Source organism: Ursus americanus, chromosome 7, assembly GCF_024610735.1.
Source record: "Ursus americanus isolate L20-20 chromosome 7, mUrsAme1.1.p, whole genome shotgun sequence".
NCBI lineage: Eukaryota > Metazoa > Chordata > Mammalia > Carnivora > Ursidae > Ursus > Ursus americanus.
In genome coordinates this window covers 65,876,752-65,900,682 of record NC_142133.1, presented here as the reverse complement: position 1 = coordinate 65,900,682, position 23,931 = coordinate 65,876,752, and the positions used below count along the sequence as shown (strand labels likewise).

The 23,931-nt window shown below is 59.8% G+C and overlaps 1 protein-coding gene across 4 annotated transcripts in view; it reads right to left on the bottom strand.

The window, feature by feature from the left end:
* OTOF (otoferlin) overlaps nt 1-23,931 on the bottom strand; it is a 91,614-nt gene that overhangs the window by 4,015 nt on the left and 63,668 nt on the right. For 2 of the 4 annotated variants that reach the window (XM_087863794.1, XM_045809240.2), the window contains 32 exons: nt 22,505-22,567; nt 22,028-22,112; nt 19,308-19,467; nt 18,801-18,987; nt 17,815-18,001; nt 16,269-16,492; nt 15,699-15,807; nt 15,006-15,186; nt 14,767-14,887; nt 14,059-14,159; nt 13,859-13,949; nt 13,630-13,746; nt 13,200-13,352; nt 12,718-12,907; nt 12,487-12,611; nt 11,967-12,101; nt 11,111-11,272; nt 10,812-10,931; nt 10,174-10,335; nt 9,920-10,082; nt 9,272-9,402; nt 7,782-7,811; nt 7,243-7,374; nt 5,269-5,335; nt 4,482-4,603; nt 4,224-4,358; nt 3,755-3,892; nt 3,111-3,238; nt 2,820-2,990; nt 1,828-1,988; nt 977-1,119; nt 503-591 (listed from right to left, as the gene is read on the bottom strand). In XM_087863794.1, the coding sequence (XP_087719920.1) occupies nt 503-591; nt 977-1,119; nt 1,828-1,988; nt 2,820-2,990; nt 3,111-3,238; nt 3,755-3,892; nt 4,224-4,358; nt 4,482-4,603; nt 5,269-5,335; nt 7,243-7,374; nt 7,782-7,811; nt 9,272-9,402; nt 9,920-10,082; nt 10,174-10,335; nt 10,812-10,931; nt 11,111-11,272; nt 11,967-12,101; nt 12,487-12,611; nt 12,718-12,907; nt 13,200-13,352; nt 13,630-13,746; nt 13,859-13,949; nt 14,059-14,159; nt 14,767-14,887; nt 15,006-15,186; nt 15,699-15,807; nt 16,269-16,492; nt 17,815-18,001; nt 18,801-18,987; nt 19,308-19,467; nt 22,028-22,112; nt 22,505-22,567 (4,283 nt within the window). The remainder of the gene's footprint in view (nt 1-502; nt 592-976; nt 1,120-1,827; nt 1,989-2,819; nt 2,991-3,110; nt 3,239-3,754; nt 3,893-4,223; nt 4,359-4,481; nt 4,604-5,268; nt 5,336-7,242; nt 7,375-7,781; nt 7,812-9,271; nt 9,403-9,919; nt 10,083-10,173; nt 10,336-10,811; nt 10,932-11,110; nt 11,273-11,966; nt 12,102-12,486; nt 12,612-12,717; nt 12,908-13,199; nt 13,353-13,629; nt 13,747-13,858; nt 13,950-14,058; nt 14,160-14,766; nt 14,888-15,005; nt 15,187-15,698; nt 15,808-16,268; nt 16,493-17,814; nt 18,002-18,800; nt 18,988-19,307; nt 19,468-22,027; nt 22,113-22,504; nt 22,568-23,931) is intronic. The other 2 variants (XM_045809241.2, XM_045809242.2) reach the window with 1 other exon arrangement.

The window sequence follows — 23,931 nt, the reverse complement described above, 5'->3', positions numbered from 1 at the left end:
CCTGCCATTTTACAGATGGCAAAACTGAGGACCAAGGAGGCAACGTGACCTGGCCAGGGTCAAGAGGGAGAGGCAGGCAGCTCAGTGTCTGATCCAGCGCTCTTTCCACTCTCCCACCCTCGCACCTTATTTCTGCGTATCTCCCCGGCAGGGCTTACTGACCGCCTGGAGTGGGGACAACACAGAGCAGGCTTGGGGGCAGTGGCCGCTCTGAGGATGACCGTCCACTGGAGGGCGCTAGCAAGTGCGCAGCGTCTCCCGGCCTCACCGACCGCACACCAGGGATGTGGCTCTGGGTGGGGGTGAAGGGGACCCACCCAGGGCTGGCCCCCCTGCCGGCTGGATGGGTTGCTCTCTTCCCCCCACCAGGCCACAGGGGAAGCACCGCTGACGAAGGTGATGCGGGTGATCTGAGCCTGGGGCCCCTACAGGAAGGAAGGTCGCGGAAGGGTGGGGAGGGGTGAGGGTGGGAAGGAAGTGGTGCTGGGCCCCAGAAGCTCACTTCTTGGGCTTCCGGGGGGAGATGTCCAGAGGTGTCCCCGGGGCCGGCATGTCCATGGGGAACATATCCACCCACAGCTCCAGGCGGCCCTGCGGAGGAGGGGGCATGGCAAATCTCCCCACGGACTCCCCCTGCCCAGGGAGGCCAGCTTTCTTCTCTGCCCTCCACCCCCAACCTTTGTTCCCTCAGGACCCAGTTCATCAATTTTCATCCTCGGACGCCAGAATTCTTATGACATCACCAAGAGCCAATCACAGCGTCTAGGGGAGCCGGCCCCGGGCTGCCCCGAGCCAACGTGACTGTCACTCAAAGCAAAGGTACACACCACTAGACTTGCTGTGAGGGGCACGGTGGGGAAGTGCCTGCCAGGCTTTTGGGAACGTGGCGAATGAGGATCCATTTTTAGGGACTCAGGTTGGGCCTCCCTGATCCCAGATACTGAAGAACCTCAGATCTCGGCCAGGCGAGAGTCACCTGCTCGATGCCCGGCTTGTCGGGGTTGAGCAGCGGCCGAGTCTCCACGTGTTCGGGCACCAGGCGGCAGCCCACGCGGGGGATGTCCTCCCAGTGCCTCAGGGCACACAGTGCCACGTGCTCTTCTGTGGGCTTCCTCTGACCTGTGGGTGCGGGTGGGTCAGCGGCGCACGGCCTCAGCAGAACAGGAAACCTGTGCTGGGCTGGACTCGGGCACAGAGAGGCCCTGGAGCCATCACCTGTCCATCCTATCTTCTTTTTACTGTTGGGGAAACTGAGGCACAGGGGAGAATCGGCTTGCCCAAATTCTCAGCTGCCCCAGCAAGACCTGTGTCCTTGGGTTGGCTCTGACCAGAGAATCCCGCGGGGCTGTGAGAGCAGGGAGGGCAGGAATCCACTTCCTGGCCAGCACCCTGAAGGTGGCCAGCAAGTCCCACAGCACACACACTTTCCTGGTCTCTGGGAAGTGCCACATGGGCAAAGCAGTGCCGAGAGCCCAGGGCTTGGAGTCAGATCTGGGCCCCCACCCTCATTCTGCCTCTGAAGAGCCATGTGACCTTGGGCAAGTCACTGAAACACTTTGGGTCTCAGGGTCCTCATTGGCAGAATGGGGAGGTCCTTTCTACCCTCCAGGAATTCTGAAAGGAAGAGAGAAGGCAACAAGTGGGCAGGCGTAGTAGGATGGGGTGGAAGGGCAGAGGCTGGGCAGACAGGGGTGAGACTCTAGGCTGATGGGCAGAGGGTCTAAGGAGACCCCAGTCTAGACCTCGAGGTCCTGCCACAGGGAAGTGTGGGTTCCTCTTGGCCTCCGACCCCCGCCCCACCCGTGGCTGTGTTCAGAGCCCTGTTACCATTCTCATCCTCGATCTCAGAGGGCCCAGTGAAGACATGGTTGGACACCTTCACTCTCCCGGGGGGCCCAAAGTGGGGGCCGTCCACTTTGCCTTCCTTGCAGAGGCGGGTCAGAATCTGGCTGGGCTTCATGGGGTCCCGCCAGATATTGTAGCCATGTCTGTGGGAGGGGGCACACAGGCTTCGTGGGACTCAGGGTGCAGCTGGGCCCATCCCCAGGTGGTAACTGGTTCCAGTCAGTTCTCTTAAGTTGGCTGCTGCCCGTGTCAGCAAGTGGGTCCCACCTGAGCCACTAGGGCTGCTGGAGGCTGATCCCTCCGACCCCAGGCTCCAGCCTCACACGCCCTGTGTCCCCAGGATGAGCTTTCAGCCTCTGCTAGTGCAGCCCAACCCATTCCCCAACTGTGCCCTCGCCTCTGGTACGTGGAAGACTCCTGTGAGGACACTGATAACCAGAGAGGTTAGGAATGTGACCTGCGTCACGCAGCCTGTCAGTGGCAGAGGCTGGCCAATCCCCAGTGGATTCTGCCGAACAGTGCTGCCTGTCCTCCCAGCCCACTGTTCTCTCCTTGCCCTGCCCCCTCTGTCCTGGAATCCTCTGGCTCTCTCCCTGTCTTAGAATCTGTGGTCTGCCCAGAGTCGATAGGGAAGGAGGCCTGGCCTGGAACAGAAACCGTCATAGAAGGGTGCCTGGGTGGCGCAGTGGTTAAGCGTCTGCCTTCGGCTCAGGGCATGATCCCGGCATTCTGGGATCGAGCCCCACATCAGGCTCCTATGCTAGGAGCCTGCTTCTTCCTCTCCCACTCCCCCTGCTTGTGTTCCCTCTCTCGCTGGCTGTCTCTATCTCTGTCAAATAAATAAATAAAATCTAAAAAAAAAACCAAAAAAAAAAACGTCATAGAGCCTCCTTCCCAAATCACAATCTCTAATCTTGTCTTCAGTGTCAAGATGCAGCAGGTGCCCCCGCCCTGCCCTGTCCCGCCCCACGCACATGGAGTAGGTCTGGGCGATGCCGCAGGTGGCGCGGTGCTTGCTGTAGAAGCGGTTCTCCAGGTCGATCTTGGTTTCCCCAATGAGGTCGTCGGTGCCTACCAGATCCCAGTCGTACACGGCCACCGTCAGCATGGATTCCATGGGGAAGGAGGCCTCGATGTCAAAGGACCTGGCGGGTGGGGGTTAGAAGGGCTGAAGGTCAGGGTGGGGTGGGTGTGTGGGTGGGTGTGGGGCTGGGGAAGCTGCAGCGGGGCGGAGAGGGGGCCTGGGGAACACCAGGAGGCCTTACTTCCCGAAGACAGGGTTGAGCTGCTTGGAGATGTAGTTCTCCTTGTCTCGGATGTCTGTCTTGCCCAGCCGGATGGCGATGTAGGGGTCGGCTTTGCCATTGATGTCTGCGGGGTGCAGGTCTGTGGCCTGGGAGGGGGGAGGGGTACTCCTGAGCAGGCCCCCCCCACACCCTGCTCATCTTCCAGTGCCCTCACCCGCTCCCTGGTGGTCCCAGGACGGCAAAGGGAGGAGGGCTGGACCAGAGACAGGAGACTTGCTCCGCAACCCTGGGCAAGTCACTGCCTGTCTCAGGTCTTGGCTTCCTCCTCTATAAAAGGTGGGAACCAAGGGCGCCTGGGTGGCTCAGTCCATCAAGCATCTGCCCTTGGCTCAGGTCATGATCCCGGGGTCCTGGGTCTAGCCCCGTGTCTGGCTCTCTGCTCAGCGGGGAGTCTACTTGTCCCTCTCCCGCTGCCCCTCCCCCCACTCATTCTCTCTCTCTCTCTCAAATAAATAAAATCTTAAAAAAAGAGAAAAATGTGGAAACTAGACCAGATGACCCTTCTGGTGCCTCCCAGTTGGGGCGCTCACTTTGCAAGTGCTTTAGCTCCCCCTGGGCAGGGCGACTGGAGACTCTGGGAGAGGATCTGAGGGGAGTCTTACCCTGACCACATAGACTCGGACCAGCACATTGATGGGGTCATTGCTGGGGATGCCCTGGAACATGCCGTAGGTGGGGTCGTAGCCAGCTTCCCGGGACACGTCCTCTGGGAGTGGCACTTTGTACATGCAGAGGGAGCCCTGGGGCAAGGCAGGGGCGTCAGGGTGCAGCTCCCACAGGCAGAGGTGGCACTGAGGGTCTGCACCCTGCTGCTCAGGGCCTTAACCCTTTAGTTGCTGGATCAGAGGGAAGTCCGGGGGTTCTGGAAGGAGTGGCCAGGGCAATGTGGAGGCTGGGGCACTCAGGGCAGATGCTCTTTTTTTTTTTTTTAAATCAGCATAGAAATATTTTCATATTTTACCAATCAGTGTGTAGCTGACAATTCCACTTGACTGTCAGCCCTGGGCTTGGGGCTTGGGGTGGCCGGGGAGGGCTCAGGGTTCAGGGCCCGGGCTCACGTCCTTCGCTGACCTTGAACCGGCCCACGATGCGCTCCTCCTCAGTGCAGCCGTCCTCGTCATCTCCCGTCTTGCCCCGCAGCAGGTTGAAAGTGTGCAGCCAGTCCTCGAAGTTGTCGAATTCGGACTCCAGTTCCTTGGGGTACACCTGAGCCGGGCCAGGACGTCCGGGGGACAAGCCATGACCTCTGGCCTCTGTCTCGCCCCATCTGCCACCTCCTGCCCCAGGCAGGACCCCACGGCCCTGGTGGGTCTGCTCCCAGACCCTCACCTTGAGCTCATCAATCTTGGGTTTCTTCTTCTCAGGGGCCTCAGAGCCCTGGCCGGTTCTCTTTTTCTTCTCTTCCTTTGCAGCCTTTGTCTTCTCCTTGCCCTTCATCGGCCCCTTCAGGCCTGGCCAGAACCAGAAAAGGAGGCCATGGTCAGTTTGGGGCAGAAATGATGGGGCACAGCCCTGGGCCAGCTCACTCTCCTCCCTGGCCTCAAGCTACTTGTCTGTCACATTAAGAGGGCTGTTCTCTATCAGCATTTCCCAAACTGCATTCAGTGGGACACCAGCTGTAGATGTTTCTGAACTGTTTTAGAAGAAAGGGTACATTGTGGTCAGATAAGCTGGAAAAATATTTTATATCGTATCTCCCATTTAGAGACTTATAATAACATTTGTATATTAAAGGCACTGGGAAGTCCTGTGCCGAAAGACCCATCTAATCAATTTGACCGAAGAGTCCCTTTTCCCTCTGGAATACCCATTAACAGTGTTCCACAGTAAAGGTCTGGAAAATGCTGGAGGCCTGAGCTCCCTTCCAGCTCTGATGTTCTGCGGCTCTAAATGTCTGTTCATTCTTGTGGCTTGTTGAACTGGTTCGAGCACAAGCCACTCTAGCTGAGGGCCTACGCCTGCTCCTGGTGCCCGGAGAGGGCTGATGATAGCTGCCTGTGGCTGCTGCGGCCGTGCGGGCCCCCAGGAGGGGAAAGAGAAGCAGCTGGTGTGGCGGGCAGGGAGCCAGCCCTCCAGGAGCACGAGGGGAGGCGGAGACCCACGGTCCCAGGCTCACCCTCAGTGTTGTCCATCTCCTCCTTCTCCTCCAGGTCAGTGCCTGAGGTCTCTTGCTGTCGAAGTTGCTGCCAAAAGATGAGGTGAAGAGGAAGGAAGGTGGGCTTTCTGGGGAGGGGTCTTTTGACCCCAACTGTGGTCTCAGACCAGTCTTAAATACTTAGAAATTCGTTTCAGGCACCTGGGTGGCTCAACTGGTTAAGCATCAACCTTCAGCTCAGGTCATGATCTCGGGGTCCTGGGATTGAGTCTCAGGGTCCTGAGACTGAGCCGTGTGTCTGGCTCCCTGCTCAGCGGGGAACCTGCATCCCCCTTTCCCTCTGCCCCCTGGCTCATGCTCTTTCTCTCTCTCTCAAATAAATAAATAAAATCTTTAAAAAAAAAAAGAAACAAACACGTTCCTACTGGGGTTCAAACTCATCACGTGCTCTGTGTAAGTGGGTTAAGAAAAAGTTTATTATGTGTGCAATATGACTTAACTGTAGCCAGGGGTTCATGATTCTTTAAATTGTGTATCACTTAAAAATAAAATGCATTTTAGTGTTGATTCTTAGTGGCATTATTCTTTTTTGAATATAGAAAAGTATAACTGAATCAGAAACTGTGTTTTCTTTCCCTGCAGTCCACCCCACCTGCTGGAAATCACAGGGTTTCAACTAAGGCGCCACCTAGTGGCAGACCTTGCAAATTACAGGAGCAGGGACGAGAAAACAGGCTGCCCCTTGGAGCTCCAGCGTGGCCAGCTTGAAACCAGGAGATGATGGTGGGAGAAGGTGCAACTAGGTGACCCCCAATTATCTGCCCTCCTGCTCTTTAGAAGTTTTTCTGGACACACAGGCCTGTAGATAGAGATTACATTTCCCAGCCTCCCTTGCAGCTAAGTGTGGCTACAGGGACTAGATTCTGGCCAACATGAGCGGAAATGATTTGTGCAAGTTCTGCGTTGGGCCCTTAAGAGGAAAGGAGTGTGCTTCCTCTTTACCCCTTCCTGTGCTCTGGTATTAGGACCTGAGGGTGAGCCATCTCTAACCACACAGATGCCAGCAACAAGCGGCAGTGTCTTAGTACCTGCCACCATCATGTCCCCGTACCAGCCTAACACCACTCTCTGAGACACAGGAGAAAGAAAGAAGCTTGTCTTGTTCACACCAATCTAACTTGCTACAGCAGCTTAGCCAGCTAACCTAATGTGGATGGTAAACATCACACACAGCCTGGGTCACAGAAGGGGCCTGGGGAGAGGGGGCGGCTGGATCAGCTCAGGTCCTACTGAGGAAACACACCACAGGCACATGTCCCTTCTGATCAGTTGGTAAGTCAGGGAGTGCCCTGAGCTGGGGAGGCAGGATGGAGAGAGACAAACGAGGAAGAGGAGAAATGCACTTTCTGGAACGTGCAATCAGCCTCGGCAGGCAGAAGCTGCGTGCACACAGCAGGGGAGAACATTCCACAGCCACAGCTGACAGCGATGTGCAGAGCAAAGCAGTGGGAAGAGGGCCAGGTTCTACCCAGCAAGCATTGCTCCCTTTTGTTCTCTGCACGCATTTCTCCTCTTCCTCAAAGGTCACCCTCCCTGCGAAGCTTTCTCTGACTCCCCCAGGCATTGATCTGCCTTTGTCATCACACCGTACTGTATCAGCTGGCATGTCCAGGAGGGCTCCTCAGGGCAGGTACGGACTTATCTTTGGCTCCCACGGTACCTGGGATGGTGTCTGACTCGTCATATATACTGAGGAGATGTTTGTGGTGTAAATGAGTGAGACAAGAGAAAACCAAGCCAGGGAAGGTAGATTGGACCGCCATCTTGGAAAAGGTGGGTCCTGAGCTAGATCCTCGAGGATGTGGGACAAGTCTGTTCCAAGCTCGTGTTAATGGAGTGGGGGAACCAGCTCTGGTGGGGAATGGGAGAGAAGCTGGATAGAAGGGGCTGATGTGGAGTTGGGGTCGGCTCCCCAGCCCAGGCCTGAGGCCTTACCTCCTTCATGGTATCAATGGAGGCGAAGTACTTGGACCACCAGTCCAGCATGCTCTCATCCGGCTCCTCTTCTTCTGGCTCTTCTGAGTTGCCCTTTTTCTTCTTTTTTTTCTTCTCCTTCTCCTCATCAGCCTGGAGGGTTGGCCAGGTCCAGAGTCCTGCCTACAGCCCTGCGCCCTGGCCATTCTCTGAGCCCTGGACCACCCAAGGATTCCCCCCTCCATTCTATTTACTTCTGGGAAGCCCTAGACTCCGTGAGGCTCCTGGGGGCCACCAGCGTCAGAGGGGCAGGGCCTTGTTTTGTAGGAGGAGGATACCACAGCCTAGGGAGGGTCACAACTTGCCAATCTGAGCCATGGGCCGAGGCGCTACTGGCACTCAGCGGCTTTGCCCCCTCTGCGTCTCTGGAGGAGTGTGCTGGCCCTGAGCATCCAGGGGCTGGGGAGTGGCTCGGTCCCTGATGCAGGCCCCGTGGCCTGATACCCTATGCTGTTGTAGGGTCCTCTCTCTCCAAAGCCCCCACATGGCCCCACACTCACCACATCCACCTTGATGACGGCATCAGAAGTCTGCAGAGGGGAACCAAGGAGATGGGGACAGAATTAGCCACCAGGGGCCCGAAGCGGCAGGCAGGCGCCCAGCCAGGAGAGGAGAGGAGAGGAGAAGGGCGAGAGCTGAGAGGGGGCTCACGCAGGGACGTTCACTGTGCAAGCCCCTGCGCTCTGTCACACTGCCTGGTGAGCCTGCGAAAGGTCTGCTTTGCAGATGTTTCTCCTCAGACCTTCAAGGGTGGTGGTCCTCCACCCTGGCCGCACGTTAGACTCACGGGGGGCTCTGACAAACCACCGGTGCCAGGTCTCTGCTGCGTCCAAGGGTGGGGACTGGGCATTTGCATAGTTGTAACTTCCCAGATGTCTTCAGTGGGCATTCGGGCTTGGAGAGAGGCTGACCCATATGCAGCGGGAGCTCAGTAATGTTGGCTAGACGGGGTCAACTCTACTCTCCACACCCTGCCCCCCGGCCTTACGAGGGCAAGAGCCTTAAACATTTAGTGGATGCTCATACGATGGCATAGTTGGAAAACACCCCACCAGAGCCCAGGGCCTGGGTGATGATGGGGAAGCTCAGGTTCGTGCCGTCCGCTATCTTTTTCACTGCGGGTCTGAAATTAGGGGGCTCTCCCCCGGCCCCAGGAGGAGCCCTCGGGGAGTAGTTCGGGAGGGTGGGAGCTGAGAGGGCACAGGATCTCCAGGCTTAGCCCTGGAGCAGCAAGCTTTCCTGGCAGGGCTCCCCTTTCCTGAGAACCATGCCCACTGCTAACTCAGCCAGCTGCCTGGGACCCTCTGGGGTCAAGGACTGTGGGCCAAGGGAAGGTCATTTCAGACTAAGCCCAGACCTCAGAAGCTAGGAGGTGCCCCAGGCCGTGAGAAGGACTTGAGGTCAGGAATGGGGTAGAGAGAATCTGGGAGGGAGGAAGCCCACATCTGCCCCCTGGGGCCTCCTTCCCACCCTTCCCTCTGATCTAAATCCCAGATGACGGGGTTCCCTCTGGCAGATAAATGGCCCAAATCCCCCAAACCAAGAGGAATTAGGAGCTCCCACCTGGAAATCCTTCCCCAGCCCAGGCCTAGGGAGGCTGGTCTGTGCATGGCCGGGACGGAAAACCAGGGAGCCTCTGGAAAGCGCACTGTGTTCGTGCAGGGAATCTATTGTCTATGGTGCAGTTTGTTGGAGTAAATATGATCACAGGCTATTCCCTCAGACGGTTCCTGCTCTCTCTCTCATCCGCGCACACCCGCGCTCGTGCACATCTGCACGCTCACGTGCACTCTGAGGCCCACGCAGAGCGGACAGTCCTGCTTTCCAGGACAGAGCGAGGATGGACCGCTTGCACACATAGCTGGGGTTAGCCCTCAACCACGATGTGCGTGGCTGGGGGGCCCAGGGCTGTGGGCCAGAGGAGGCGGCCCTGCTCCTGAGAAGCGCCACACGGTCCCAGCTAGCGTGGGGCTGAGGCTGCGTGCCTTACCGCGCCCAGCTTCACCACTGTCTCCAGCTTCTTGACGGGTGCCTCCAGCTCCATGCTCACCACCACCTCCCCTGTGGGGTGAGAGGAGGGGCCCCTGTTGCACAGCACGCGGCCACCCCGGAGGAGACTGACTGGACAGAGAGACGGACAGACAGGCAGACAGACAGGGAGGAACAAGCATGACAGGAAGAGTCAGAGGTGATTGGAAGGACCAGAGGCCTAAAGCTGATTCTGGAACTTTCTGAGGTAAGAGGGAGGGACAGGGCAATGGAGAGAGAACAGACAGGCATAAGGAGAGGTAGAGTGTGAGCCAGAGAGAAGGCTGAGCTGCCGCGGAGTGAAACAGTGGAGGCTGGGCCAGGAGGGAGGCTGGAAGGGAGGCCTGGGTCTCATCCGTAAGTGAGCAGAGGGAGCTACCTGCCCTCAGGCCCTCGAAGACCATGTTCGGCTCTGGCGCTTTCTGGCTCTAGAGTGATGGGCAGCCAAAGGTAGCTTGGTCCCCGGAGAGGGGCCTCCCCTGGCCTCCCCCACGCCCGCTTGGGGATGCCCCTGCCTAGCCGACCGGCGGCTCTGTGGCCTGGACCGCGGGCAGGAGCTCCTCCCGGGGGCCGAGTGGAGCCCGGCCTGGGCTTCGGGGTGTGGCCGTACCCGCGGTGTTCCGGCTGGGGGCCGAGCGGTCTGGGGGCCTATAGATGAAACGCCGCAGAGAGCTGACGGCGTGGGAGCCCACCAGCGTGTAGCGTCCGAAGGCCCGGCAGTCCACCACCCGGATGTTCAGGGGCGGGTGCAACAGCTCGTTCTCCGGGAGGTCCTGGGGGGTGCAGCAAGGGCAGCCTGGGCTCAAGGGGGGCACAGAGGGGCCACCCCCACCTTGCCTGGCTACACCCGGGGCCTGTACCCACCACTTCAAACCACTTGACGAGGGTGCTGAAGTTGGGGTTCTTCTTGTAATTGTGGATCAGGGACGACTGCACCCCCTTCCCTGCACACTCGATGTCTACCCGCGGCCGGTCCACCTGGGCCAGGTTCACCCGCTTCAGGTCTCGCAGGCCCCAGAACAGCACCTGGGTGGGGGGAGAGGGGAGCCCCGCAGTCAGTGGGACGAGTGGAGGGCGGGCTGGGCCACCTGAGGGGGAGCTGGGCAGGGACGCGGGCAGCAAGTCAGGACGAGCAAGGGCCAGGAGAGCTGATGAGTGGCTGGCGTCCTCGAGCGGCTCCAGGGTGAGGGTGGGTGTGGGGGCGCAGACGGGAGGGCCGGGGAAGGTCTGGGAATGATGCGGTGTGACTCAGTGAGGACCGGGCCGGTGCTGCACGGGCAGGAGCCTGGCTTTGCCGCTGGCTCTGGGTGTGACTTCGGACTGAGGAGTCTCCTTGTCTGAGAAATGAGTGTTCTGAGGTTGCCGAAGACTTCTCGATGCCCACAGTGTAATGTGTGCATGTGAGCCTTGATGGGAACCGAGTGAAGGGGGCAAGGAAGCCAGAAGACAGCGGGACCTGTCCAGGGCAGGGCCCGGAGGACCCCAACAGAACCCTCATGCACCTCGATTCGGTATTTGCTGAGCACGGGCCGGATGCCCACGGGCACAGGCATGACGGGACCTCGGTCCATGTCCACAGGGCCACTGATGGGTGGCAGGTCCGCTTTCCCCGCTGGCCCAATCTGGGGAATGGGAGTCATAGTGTCACGTTCTCCTTCCCCATGAGTTATTTGTCAGTTGCTGCGGGGAGACAGGGAAGGCCAACACCCCAGGCTCCTGAGAACCAGGCCCCAGCTTCGGTCGAACCGGCCTCGCAGCAGGACGGGGGGAGAGCAGCCCCCGGCCCTGCCCTGTGGCCCACCTGCAGCAGCTCGAAGGCAGCCAGCAGGTCCCCGGCCGTGGCAGTGCCGCGGTAGATCTGGAAGTACTCGAGCTGCGGCGGGAAGCGGGGCGGGCAGTACGCCTCGTCGGCCATCTTCACCAGCGGCTTGGCAAAGGTCCGGCCCATGAAGTCGGTTTTGCCCTGATACGACAGATAACCAAGGTGGCCTTCCAGCTCTTGAGTTTACCATGGATGTTCACACCTGGGATCTGTCCTCACCACAGCCCCTGGAGCTAAGGGAAGGTGTGATCACCCCATTTTACAGATGGGGAAAACCAAATCTTGGGACCCACTGGAGACTTGCTCAAGGCCAAGCTGGCAGTGAACTGCAGATGCGGGACTCGGGGCTAGCAATGAGATCTTCCTACCTCTGGCCCAGAGCTCTCAGGGGATCCCGGTAGCTGGAGGGGCGGCTCCCCAGCTCTGGAGGGGTCACCTCCACCCTTCCCTTCTCCACTCCAGAGCTCCCTTGGAGAGCTGTGAGGTTGTTACTGACTCAGTAGGTGTGGGCAGAAGGCAGGGGTGCCCAGGGGTGTGGGAAAGCTGATGACAGCAGGACTTGCTGGAACATGTTCCAGTGACTCTGGGCCTGAGCTGGGTCTGTCTGTGGCAGGAGTTTGTGGGGTGGGGGGTGGGGGGACATGCTGGCCTAGCTCCTTCCTGAGATTCCAGTGACAGGGCAGGAGACACCTGGGTCTGCTGGAGGGGCTGGTCTGCCGTCCCCACTCCCAGCTTCCCAGTAGGCACCCTGGCTGAGGAGCTCTGGGGCTGGGCAGGGGAGGTGCGGAGTGCAGGGATGAAGGCACAGCTCCCCGGTGCCTGGGCCCGCCCGTACCATGGTGTCCTGGTCGTAGATCTCGATGACAACGATGGGAGGGTCATTGCGCAACTCATGGGCTTCACCGTACAGCTCCAGGTTGTCGAACACCAGCATCTGGTCCCAGGTGGGGCACAGGGTCTCATTCAGTACCTGCAGGGTGGTACAGAGCGGGGGGAGGGGGGATGGGTAATAAGCAGCGGTGTGTGGGCAGATACATGAGCAGGAGTCACCCCAAGCCACCGCGGCTTCCAGAGACTCTGGGGACAGGAGCGTCATGTTCCCTGACTCTTCCTGAAAGCTTAAAACGAAGGCGAACACAAGGCTAGCTCCCAGGCCCCCATATGTCTTTCCTTTCTTCTGTGTTGAATGTAAGCACGATTAAAGCCTTTACCAGTGTGGCCTGGGCCTGCAGATATCAGCAAGGCTGTCCTCCAAGGTCTGGGGTGCTGGCCGATCTGTTTTCCAGGTCCCACACGCTCAGGGGCTTCCAGAACTCCCCGAGCCAGGGCCACTCCCTCCTCCCGTGGGCCCTCACCTCTGTGCATTGACTCTGGTTGATGAAGAAGACGCGGGCGAAAGGGTCCGAGAGGCCACTGCTGTCGGCGGCAAAGAGGCTGCGAGCCTGGTACATGTGGGCTCGGAGCTGGAAGGCCTGCTTCTCTGTGGGGAAGAGCAGGCTGAGGCTCCCGGGACAGCAGCCCCTCCAGCGCCCTCCCGGAGTGATGGCTGGGAGCTGGCCCTCGCCGGCCCAGGGGGCCTCACTCACTGGTGTAGACCAGGCTGATGGGTGGAAAGGAGTGCAGGCCCAGGCCCTGGGCTGCCTTGACCTCCTCGAAGCCGCATGGCAGGCCGCACAGGAAGTCCTTGCGATGCTTGCTGAGGCCCAGCCACAGGTAGAGCTCCAGCTTGGCCTGTACCGTCCAGCCTGCTGAGCCGAAGCCCCGCTTGCCCGGCAGCTGGAGGTGGGGGTGCGGTCAGCCGCCGGGCCCACGGGGTGAGGAAAGGCGGGGGGCCTGGCAGAGGCCTGGTCAGAGCTGCCCCTGCCGCTCCGCAGCTATCCGCTGGGCCGGGGGGTGGGGGTGGGAGCAGTGCGGAGGGGGATGGGCAGGCCAGTGCCATCTGGCCCCCGTCCCCCTCTTCCTAGCCTCTCTGCAGCTCTTCTCTGAGACTTGCGGGCCCACCTGGTCAGCTCAGGCCTGCCAGCCCCCAGCCGCCCCCCCCCCCCCCACGTCTCTTCCCCTTCAGCACCTTGAGGAACAGCGTCTTGACCTTGGCGCAGTCCTTGCCCAGCTCCTCCTCAACGGCGGAGAAGAGCAGGTCCTTGGAGGGCACCCGGGCGTAGGCAACACGCTTATTGTTGCTCAGCATCCAGATGAAGACGTCGGGGACGCTGTGCTGGGGCTGGGGCGGGAGGGGCGGGCGCCGCTAGGGGAGGGCTCCTGCCACGTGGCTAGGGTGCCCAGGGCCTGACTGACCTCGGCCTCTGCCGTACGGCCAGGCCTGGGCCTTCCTTCACCTCCCAGAAGGCAGGATAAAGGGCTGGTTCACCTCCGTCCCTCAAGGGCTGTCAGAGCGGGAGGGTCCCCCTTCCTGTGACGGGACCCCCTCCCCACTCCAGGCACTCCAGCTTGGGGGCTAGGCACCCCCTCTCCTCTGCACGCTGTGGGGGGGAGCATACCTCGTCTGCCAGGAAGCGCAGCTGCTGCAGGAAACTCTGGCAAAGCCTCAGCTTGTCCCGCACCGTGTGTTTCTTCACCTGTGCCCGCAGGGTCTTGGCCTGCTGTCCCATGCTCTCCTGCGGGGGGCGGCGTGTGCGAGAGAGGGGCTCAGGCCACGCCGTCTGAGACAGATGTCCCCCCACCTCAGGCACCCTCCCTTGATCCAGTGTGTGTCTGGCATGTCCTCACCAGCTCCCGCAGGCAGGACTTGAGGCGCTCCCGGTCCAGCCTGGTGCGGGATGCGTGGCCCTGGTCCTTGTCAGTGAGGGACAGGAAGCGGCTGGGGGACCAGGGGAGCAGTGCTCAGCGGAGCCCACCTGCCTGGCAGCAGGCTTGCGGACACCCAGCCCCTCACATCCAGCCCCTCGCGCCCCACCCCTTCCTCTCACTAGCAGCCACAGCTGAGCTCCTCCAGGACGCCCCGCAGGCGACGCTCGGGGTAGGACTTCTCCGTCTTGATCATTTCCTGCACGTCATTTAGGCCTTCTTCCTGCGGACCAAGAGTGAAGGGAGGATGCCTGCTGAGCCACAGCCCCCCAACCTCAGTCTCCCCAGATGTCTCCCCCCATTTATCAGGGGAACAAAGGGCTAGCAACCCGGGACCCCTCACTAGTGCCATGCTCCCCCCCCCAGGTCCTGCCACCATACAGAAACCACCAATTCCCCAGGTTCTGTCTCTTCCAGAAGGAAGAAGCCACCTCTGGGCTGTGGGTCTGTGGTCCCAGTGGACTCAATGGGGCTGGGAAGAAGACAGGGCTAGATGGGGGGGCGGTGCAGCACCAGCCAGAGACAGAGGGGTTGGCCAGCCTCCTCTAGGGAACACCAGGACGGGATGGGCCAGGATTCCCAGACTCCACTCCAGGTAGCCCTCGGGCCCCCCACCCACTCCTGGGACATGGGAGCAGGGACAAGACCAGAGGTCGTGCTGGGGCTATTCCTGTAGTCCTCACCCCCTGCCTCCTTTTCCCCCCATGGCGACCTGCTGGGCAGACTGTCTAGTGTGTTGCAGGGGAGGCTTCCCAGCTGGGCGAGGCCCTCTGAAGCACCCCCCCACCCCCTGCCTTCCCCTCCCCTCCCACCCCCCGCCTGGCCCTGACCAGCTTGTCGGCGATGTGATCCATAATGTTGGCATTGTAGAGGCGGCGGCGCTGGTCCGGCCACCAACTCTTGATGTAGACGCAGGGCTTGCGATCCAGGTAGGGCAGATGGAAGTAGTTCCTGGGGGGCAGGAGGTGGGAGGTTGAGGACTGGGGTGCAGGGAGGTGGGAGGCCAGGCCATGAGAGGACGGGAGGCAGCAGGCAGGGCCTCTCAGGACCCTCCATCCACCTGGCTCACCTGTCGGTGATCTGGGGCCGCATGGGTGGGGTGGAGGACACCGAGGCCAGGTCCCCACCCTCATCGGCTTCATCCTCACTTGAGTTCTGGATCAGATCGACTTCTTCCTCGTCCCCAGGCTCCTTCCGAGGCCGAGGCCGCTGGGGCCGTGACAGGCCATCCACTTCGTTCCCATAGTTACCTGGAGGCAGAAGGGGGCACGCAAGGGGCTAGAACCCTGCCCTCTAATCAGGGTGCTGCTTTGGGTTTGTGGGAGGGAGGAGGGGGGTCAGGGAGTGGGGAAGGTGCCTGGAGTCTGTACCAGCTTGGACACAAGAGAACACTAGCCAGAGGAAGGTGCCCATGGCCTCCACCCTGTACAAAGACCTTGCTAGGAACCCTGATGACCACTGAGCTCAAGGTCCAGCCTAGGACATGGCCTGGATCCTTACTCTCTCCCCTTTCCCTTCTGAAGGGAAGGCTTCTTGCTTCCCCATGTCCCAAACACAGCTTAGCCCTGTAGGTGTGTGCACTAAGGAACTGCAGTGGGTGGGTGTGCACGCTCGCGTGAACACTGCATGCTATGGGGTGCTTGAAGACACTCGGAAGAAAGTGGTCAAAGTTTCCCTCCCTCCAGGCCCGTGGTGCAGGGCCTAGCCATTGCCACCCAGCAGCTCCCAGGCCTGAAGACCCCGCTGTGAGCCCAGCACTCACCTATGGTGACCTCAAAGGTGATTGGCTTGTCTCCATTTTTCCGATCGATCATTGAGGCCTCTAGGAAGGCCCCAAATAGAAAGAATTCTTCCATTTTCCCTGTGCAGCTCTGTGGGGAAGACGATTCAAACCATCCTCAAACCTTAGCAGGGATGTTGGGCCTGGGGTCAGGCCTCCTACTGTCTTACAGACAAGCCCTTTGGGCCTTTGGGGGCAGACATCCCACCCCGTTGTGCAGGCAAGCAGCCCAGACCCTGAAGACCTAAATCCCTTTGCCCTCCAGCCCGGATATCCATGGACAGGGATAACCATGGCCAGGAAAAGGGCAGACATGAGGCTCCATCTTGGGACCTCCAGGCAGAGTGCAGGCACAGCATTGGAAGGGGACAGAGGTCCCCAAGAGGGGCAGAGTGTGCGCCCCTGCTTCCTGGGGAAGGGGGCCTCGTCATGGGGTCTTGCCCTCTGAGGCAGACTGGGCAGCAACACGCAGAGCCCAGGCCTAGGCTGCCATGGTGGGAAGGGGGCTGAGCTGGGGGCTCCGGAGGACAGCCCAGTTCCCTGGGACCTCACCTCCGAGACAGGTGTGGCCGGCTCCACCTGCACCTCTGTGGAGCTGGTGAGCTCGGGGTTGGACGTGTCCAGGATCTCCACGGCCAGGCCCAGCATGAGGCGGGCACGGAACGACACGCCCTCACCCAGGCCCTCGTTCAGGTCCTGGTGCTCGTCCAGCAGCGTGTAGTTGCGTGTGGAACCATACATGTTCACCCAGGCCGGGCCCAGCGTGGGCAGGAATCCTGTGGGCCACACGGAGAGGGACGAGAGGCTCATGGGGGTGGTGGAAACTCTTCTGGGCGCTCAGGCCTGCACCTCCCAGTTGCTGAGCCGAGAACCCCATGCTTTGCTCGGTGAAACACTCAAGGTGGGAGAAAGCCTGCGGGCCAGCGAGCGGCTGACAGGAGGCCCTAGGGATGCTCACATCTGCGGTGCGTGGGCAGACGTGGGGCAGCCTCCTTGCTTGCACTGAGGGCTCCCTGCCTCCGGGCCCGTGGAGCTGGGGCTGCCTACAATCTGTCTGAAGGACAGACGCCTGCTCCCCTCAAATGCCTCAGCCTGGCCTTCTGGGCCTTAGCGGCCTGTGCAGATCCGCAGCTCACCAGGTCTGGCACCCTGCTAATGCGGACCCTCCCCTCCTCTCCGAAGATCCTCCCTCGGTCTGCCGTGAAGCCAGCCCAGTCCCTAGTCCCCGCTAACTTCCTCGCTGTCCGCCTTCGCTGTCCCGTGGACACCAGGCTCCATTCTGCTGCACGTGCGATGTGTGTTTGGCTTCGAAAAAATTATGACATTTAAAAACTCAAGATATACTTTACATAATATGAAATTCACCGTTTAACACTGTGTGCCGTGGGGGTTTGTAGTATATTCACTCTGCTGTACAAGCATCACCTGACTCCATCCTGCCCCAAAGAAACCCTGTACCTCTGAGCAGTTAGCCCGTGTCCCCTCCCCCGCCCTGGCAACCACTACTTTCTGGCTCTGCAGATTTGTCTATTTGGACCGTTCGTATGTATGGAGTCACATAACATGTGGCCTTTTGTGCCTCTGGCCTGCGGTTTTGAGCATTTGGTGGCACATCCCCCTCTCTGGTCCCCAGTGGGCACCACGAGGACAGGGCGCACGCTTCTCTTGCTGGTGCCCCTGGTGCCCAGCACCTGGGTTCTGGGGAGGGTCAGTCCCACAAGCCCGTGGACAGGGACTACGGCGGCAGGTCCACGCATATGTGAAACGTACGTGTCTACACCCGTATCATCACTATTTTCATTTCACAGAGGGGCAAACGGGTTCAGAGATCACACAGCTACTAACGGTCAGTGCTGAGGTTCACATCCGGGCAGCCTGGCTCAGGCAGGCCCTGTCAGCTCGGTGCAGCCCTGAGCCATGACCTTCCACCTTTCCTTCGAGGGGGAGGGGGCTGCCGACCACATCCTCACAATGCCCAGGGCCTCTCAGGAAGAGGTGGAGATGGTGCAGGTGGTGGGAGGGGAAGGTCTCACTTACGCCTGCCCTTCAGGGCCCTTGTCCCTCACCCTTGTCCCTCACCCAGTCTCCTGCTGCTGACCTTTGTCTCCATCGTTGGAAATCTTGCGCAGGTCAATGAAGTGGGTGCCGATGGCCATGTCGTTGACCTTGTCGGAGTCCCGGATCTGCACCTTCACACGCTTGCAGAGCGGGGGGAACAGGTCTGTAAAGACGACCTGCTCATTCCACAGTGGCTCGTAGCTGCTTTTCTGCACTGAAGTCTTGCCCTGGTGGGAGGGAGCAAGGGTTAGGGTGTGTGTGTGCGTGTGTGCGCGCGCACGTGCGTGTAAGCATATGTGCGGAGCGTGCATATGCGTGTGTATCCATGTATGTGTATGTGTGGTGTGTGTGCATGTGTGTGTGCACGTGGGGGTTATGTGTATGAGTTATAGGTGTTTGCATGTGTACGCATGTCTATGTGTATGCATGTGTATCTGTGGTGTGTGCGTATATGTAATTTTGTGTGTGTATGTGTATGTGTGGGGTGTGTGTATGCGTATGTATGTGTGGGTGGGGTGTGTGTATGTGGTGTGTGTATATTTGTGTGTGTGTGTGTATGTGTGAGGTTTGTATATACATATTTAATTTTTTATTAAAATTCAATCTAGTTAACACCCAGCATGTTGCTGGTTTAGCGATACATCGGTTGCACACCACAGCCAGTGCTCGCGTGTGGCGTGCGTGTACGTGCGTGTGCACTGATGTCTGGCAGGCACCCTGCCCCACACCAGCCTCTCAGACCCTCCTCCCTCTCAGTGCCCCTGCCTTAGCACGTGGTCTCTAGAATGCAGAGGCAGGCGGGATCCCCTAAGGCCCGTCCTGACTGAGAGGACCCCCAGCCTGGCCACAGCTCCAGCCCCTCTCTCTGGAGCTCCCCTCCCCTCTCATCTCCTCGAAGGCACCAGGGGCTCGAAGGTGTCACCTGGCTTCTGATTTTGCCTCACATCCACCCCTAACCCCCATCCTCCAATCACTCTGTACCTCTGATGCCTGTTACCCCAGACCCAGCCTCCTGCGCCCCAATACCTTCTGGCCAGCAAAGAAGACTTGCACATAGGGGTCGACCAGGTCCTTGTTCTCACCGATGAAAGCCTTCTTCACGTTGGCCATGAGGCTGGTGTTCATGCGGGGCAGCCCCTCTGCTCGGTAAATTTTCACGTAGAACCGGGCCCACTGGCGTTCAGGGGGCACTCCCTCAGGCAGCAGCAAGTTCCTACCGGCACACAGAGCTAGGGCTGCAGTGGCCAGGCGTGGGCACCCCAGTCCTGCCCTGGCATCTGCGTACCCTTGGGGCCCGGGACGATCTCTGTGAACTCCTGCCCCGCCCTGCCTCAGTCCTTCCTCTCCTGGGAGGAGAGTCTGTGGACCCCAAGGCCAGCACTGCCTAGAAGAGCTGGGCAGTCTGGGAGTAGGTGGGGACAAGGGTAAGGGAGGGAGGGGGGTCTGTGTGCCAAGTCCACCCCAAGGGCTCGTTTTGGGGGGGAGGGAGGGCTGGGTCAGGTCTCCAGGGCTGGGGGGAGATGGGAGCCTCACCCCTCAATGTCATCCTCCTCTGTCTCGTTGGCCTTGTGGGGCGTCTTGATGTTGTCCCCCTTGCCCACCACGGCGACGTCACACTTCACGTAGCCCTTCAGCCCAGCAGAGATGTCATCGGGGTCTGACAGGATGGCCCACTTGTGGTGGAACTGGTGCTCTGCAGGGGTGATGAGCAGGGACTGCACCTGCCATCCTGGGGCGGGCCTCGGAGCTGCGCAGTCGAGCATCTTTTTGGCCCCTGGTCCCCAGGATGGCCAGAAGGTGACAGAGGCCCCCACAGGGGCGAGAAGCTGGGGGAAGGTCCTGCATCCAGCTGTGGGGTGTGACTTTGAAGCGAGAACCCTCCAAACTGGTTTCTCTGCCTGCAGCCGCCCTGCCCCCACCCCTGCAGACAACCTGCACGCAGCTGCCAGACAGAACCTTCGGAGAGGCTCCCCCTCCCTCACTCTTTCTTTCAAATGTCTGCAGCTTGTCAGTGCTTGGGGTACAGACCACCGACCTTAGCGCCGTCTGTGAGGCCTCCTGATTCAGCTCTGCTCGGCTCACTCCACTCATCCCACCCCACCCCGGTGCTCCTGCTGGGCCCAGCTGCTTATTTCCCTCTGAACAACTGGAGTCCCTGTTCAGACCCTCCTGCCTTAAGGGTGCTGTTCTTTGAGCTCAGAAGGGCCTCCTTCCTACCCCTCCCCCCATTCACACTTCTCAGACACCTGCCAGGGAAGGCTGGTCAGGCTGGGGAGCTGGCTAGCACCCCAGACCTCCTCTATGATCTACCGGAGGGTGGCTGTGACCTCAAACGACCCCTCCTCATCTCCAGCAGAGAGAATTAGGGAGTGAGCAGTGTCCTGCTGCCGCCTCTGGTGCAAACGTGGTCCTGCCACGGTGGGAACAGGCCCCGGTCCCGCAGGAAACCCTTCCAGCTCCACAAGTTATGGACACCACCTGAGACTCCCAGGAGTCCTGTGTCCCTGGCAGCATGCTTCCAACGACTCCCAGGCTGGGTCAGCAACCAGGGAGTCATCACAAGGGTTAGGCCAAACCAGAGACCAGCAGAGTGAAGACCTCAGTGCCCTAACTGACGGGGCCATGTGACTTCAGGCTCCCATGAAAGGGACCAGGCCCTGGAACAGACTCAGTGGAAGCAGCACATCAGGTGGCCCACCTGGACCCAGCTTCATATCCTTTTCCTTTCCCTGGACCAGTGATACAAGCTTGCTGGGCCTGCTTCCTTCTCATGAAATGGAGGGATGCTGAGTGCAGGGGGTGGTGAGGGGTAGGCCTGAGGGCGTGGCATGCGTGGCCCGTTGCCTGGTGCTTTGCAGGTGCTTCCTGAGTGGCGGGGGTCCCCTCTCCAGGACTCTACCATAGAGAAGCCCAGGGGTCCACGTCAGGCTCCTTGCTGTCTCTCCACACCCCTGCTGCCGGTACTGGGGGGTGGGGGAGGGCGTTGCTCAGCCCCAGGCTGGAGCACCACCTCAGGGATACCCGCGCCACTCCAGCCCACGGCCCACAGCTGGGCGTGCTTCCTGGAGAGTGCCAGATCGACGACTGGCCCTCTCCCCCACTCCCGAAGACGCTAATGGTCACTAGGGCCACCCTCTGCTGAGGATGACGTACGTGTAGCAGTGGGAAAAGGCACTGGTCTGGCACCCAGAGACCAGGCTCTACTCCCACTGGCTCTGGGTAAGTCTCTTCGTAAACCTGGGCCTCTTGGTCATATAGAGACACCGGACTAGATGTTGTAAGGTCTCTTGTGGCTTGAATGTTCTATGCTTTTGTGATGGTTATGCGTATAATCTTGGGTTTGGACTTGATTCCTTAGTCACAGAGTGCACCAGCCAAGGGTCCATTAAGTGCAACCATAAGAAATCACCAATTTGTTCGACCTGATAGTTTAGTGGCATTTCCAAGCTACTTAACTTCTCTTGGCTTCGTTTGTCTCGTCTGTAAAATGGGAAGGAACGCTGCTGGCTCCTCCCTCACTGTTTTGTGAGGGTCAGACGTGACACTGATGAGATGGGATTGTCACTGTCCAAGGGTCTGATGGAGTCATTACTGCCTCCTGAGTGGTGGGTTCACCTCAGGCCCATGACGTGGGCCCCGCTGCCAGGTTGTCCGCCCAGGTTCCTGAGCTGGCCATGGGCTTGGTCGTCATCTGGCAGGCTCAGGGCACCTCCGTGGCCTGGCCTGTGCCTCACAAACCCTCTGGGCCTCTCCTTGGGGTTCCCTCGCCAGCCCCATCCAGCGTGGGCCCAGGGGGACCCGCATTGTTGCGAGTCGGCCACAGCCCCACGTGGCTATTCTCAGGAGGCCTGGGGCCTTGACGGATGGTCGGTGAGCCCGGCGTCCCTTAGAGGCTGCCACACTTACATTTGTGTGGAGGACAGTGTGGCTCAGTGGGGGCCCTGGAGTCATGCAGACCAAGTGGGTGACGGTGGAGCCCCAGCGCTTCTCCAAAGCCCCAGGCCCCTCGAGTGTAAAAGGGGGCGGTGCTGCACACCCAGCAGGGCTCCTGGGAATCCAGCAGCCTGAGCACTGGTCGTCACTGCGTCTGTGTGCAGACTGGACACCCATCGCACCACACCCCCAAAGGCCTCACACTGAGTTTACGGTCCAGACCAGGCTAGGCCCTGGGGCCGCCACGGTGGGAAGGACGGCATGGGCCACACTCGCTGAGCCATGGCCACTGATGCTGACCGAGTCGCGCAGCTACTTACCGGGCTGGGAGTACACGGTTCCCACATCCATCTTGAAGGACCCCACTAGGGTACCACTGCGCAGCAGATTCTTGGAGTGAATCACCTTCCGGGCAGAACCACAAGCCACCAGTCAGGCCAGGCGGGGCAGAGGCTTTCCACGGGGTAGGGGTGGGGTGGTCTGATGGTGGCACCACCTGTCTTTCTGGGGAACGAAGCTTTTCAGGGAAGCGGGAGGGCACTTGGCAGGGCAGGGATGGCTTCCTGAGGCTCAGCATTAACCCCTCTTGCCCTCATTTTTGCTGGCTGCCAGGTACGGGTGAGTAGGTTGTACACTGTGCAGAGGCACCCAGTTAAACAGGTGAAAGGGGCCCAAACCAGCCTGTGCCCCACTTGCCCAGCTGTGTGTCTGGACATGGGGCCGCCTTTGGCGGTTGGTCCATCCAGAGGGATGCTCTTTTCAAGTCTACACAAAGGTGCAGTTTGAGCTACGCTCACCGAGATCTTGATGATCTTGTCGAACATGACGTCAGGAGAGACGTGGAAGTCGAAGACGAAGTACTGGAAGGAAGGAGGACCCAGAGCTGCTGTCACCCAGCTGACAGCAGCTAGCAGCCCGGGGCAGTGCCGGGCTCCTCCCTCTTGCCAGTGCCTGTCTGCACCCTGGCTATTTCCCCCAGGCCCCGAAGTTCAGAGGAGCAGCAGTGGCAACCACTGGTCCTCCCTGACTCAGTGGCAGGTGGGAGCTGCGTGGTTTTGGGCAACACTGTCTGATCTGTTTCCAAATGCTCAGAGTTGTTAGAGGCTGAATGAGATATTACAAGACACCATAATATACACTGTAGTTACACAGGCAACACAGACATTGTCCTTAAACCCCCTGCTCCACCGCCTCGATGCGTCTCGATTTCAGCGATGTTCACACGTACGCTAAGTTGTGAAGGACTTCATTTGCTGTAAACGTAAAATGTCCCAGGTGTGAACTGTCCTCTGGAGCTGGGAGCTGCCACTCACCCCGGGGCCCCGTTTCTCCTGGCCTTGGTGTGCAGGTGCCAGGAACCAGTACAGGGCACAGTCATGGAGGGACCACAGCTTTGGTGAATGTGTGGGCAGAGACAAGGAAGAAGTGTTGCCAACACGCTCAGGGCCAGTGTCTGAGGACAGTCTGTTCCTGGTGCTAAAGACTCACACTGGAGCATTGTGGGTCAGAGTGCTGCCTTTAGGGCGCCTGGGGGGCTCAGTCAGTGAAGCGTCTGCCTTCCGCTCAGGTCATGATCCTGGGGTCCTCAGATCAAGCCCCACATCGGGCTTAGCGTCACCGAGAAAGACGCGCATTGACCTCTGACCCAGAGAGTGCAGGAAAGGCTGCTCGGTGGCAAGGACCCTTGGCCTGGGCTCTGGAGGGTGAGTAGGAGTTTGCTGGGGAAACAGTGTGGGGAGAGCAGCTCTCTTTCCTTGGGAAGGAGGAAGCAGTTTGAATGAAACATGAGGTGCATGGGGTTGGTGCAAGGTGAGCCCTCAAGTCAGCCAAACGTGGCTTGGCAGCTATCAAATAACCGTGGAAAGCCAACGGCACCTGTCTCCACATCCAGTAAGGGAAAGCAGCTCTTATTGAGGTTGGAGGCTTCTCCAGTCAGGGAGGTGTCCTGATGGAAGGTCAGAGATGTGGAGGCTGAATTTCCTGACTCCTGGGAAGGCGGTCACACGGGGCTGGGGGACAAGGCGGGGGGCGGGGTGTAATTCCTGAGCACTGATGTCCCAGCCCTGTGGGCCTGCGGGCAACCAGCTGTGAGAACCAGGCCCACCTGTGGTAGCACAGCACCCTAGCCTGGATCCCTATGGGGGGCAGAAGTGTGTCCAGGCTTCCTTCCCGAAGACGAACAGCTGGGGGGCTCCCCCCACATTCAGGTGGCACCCTCAGCCCT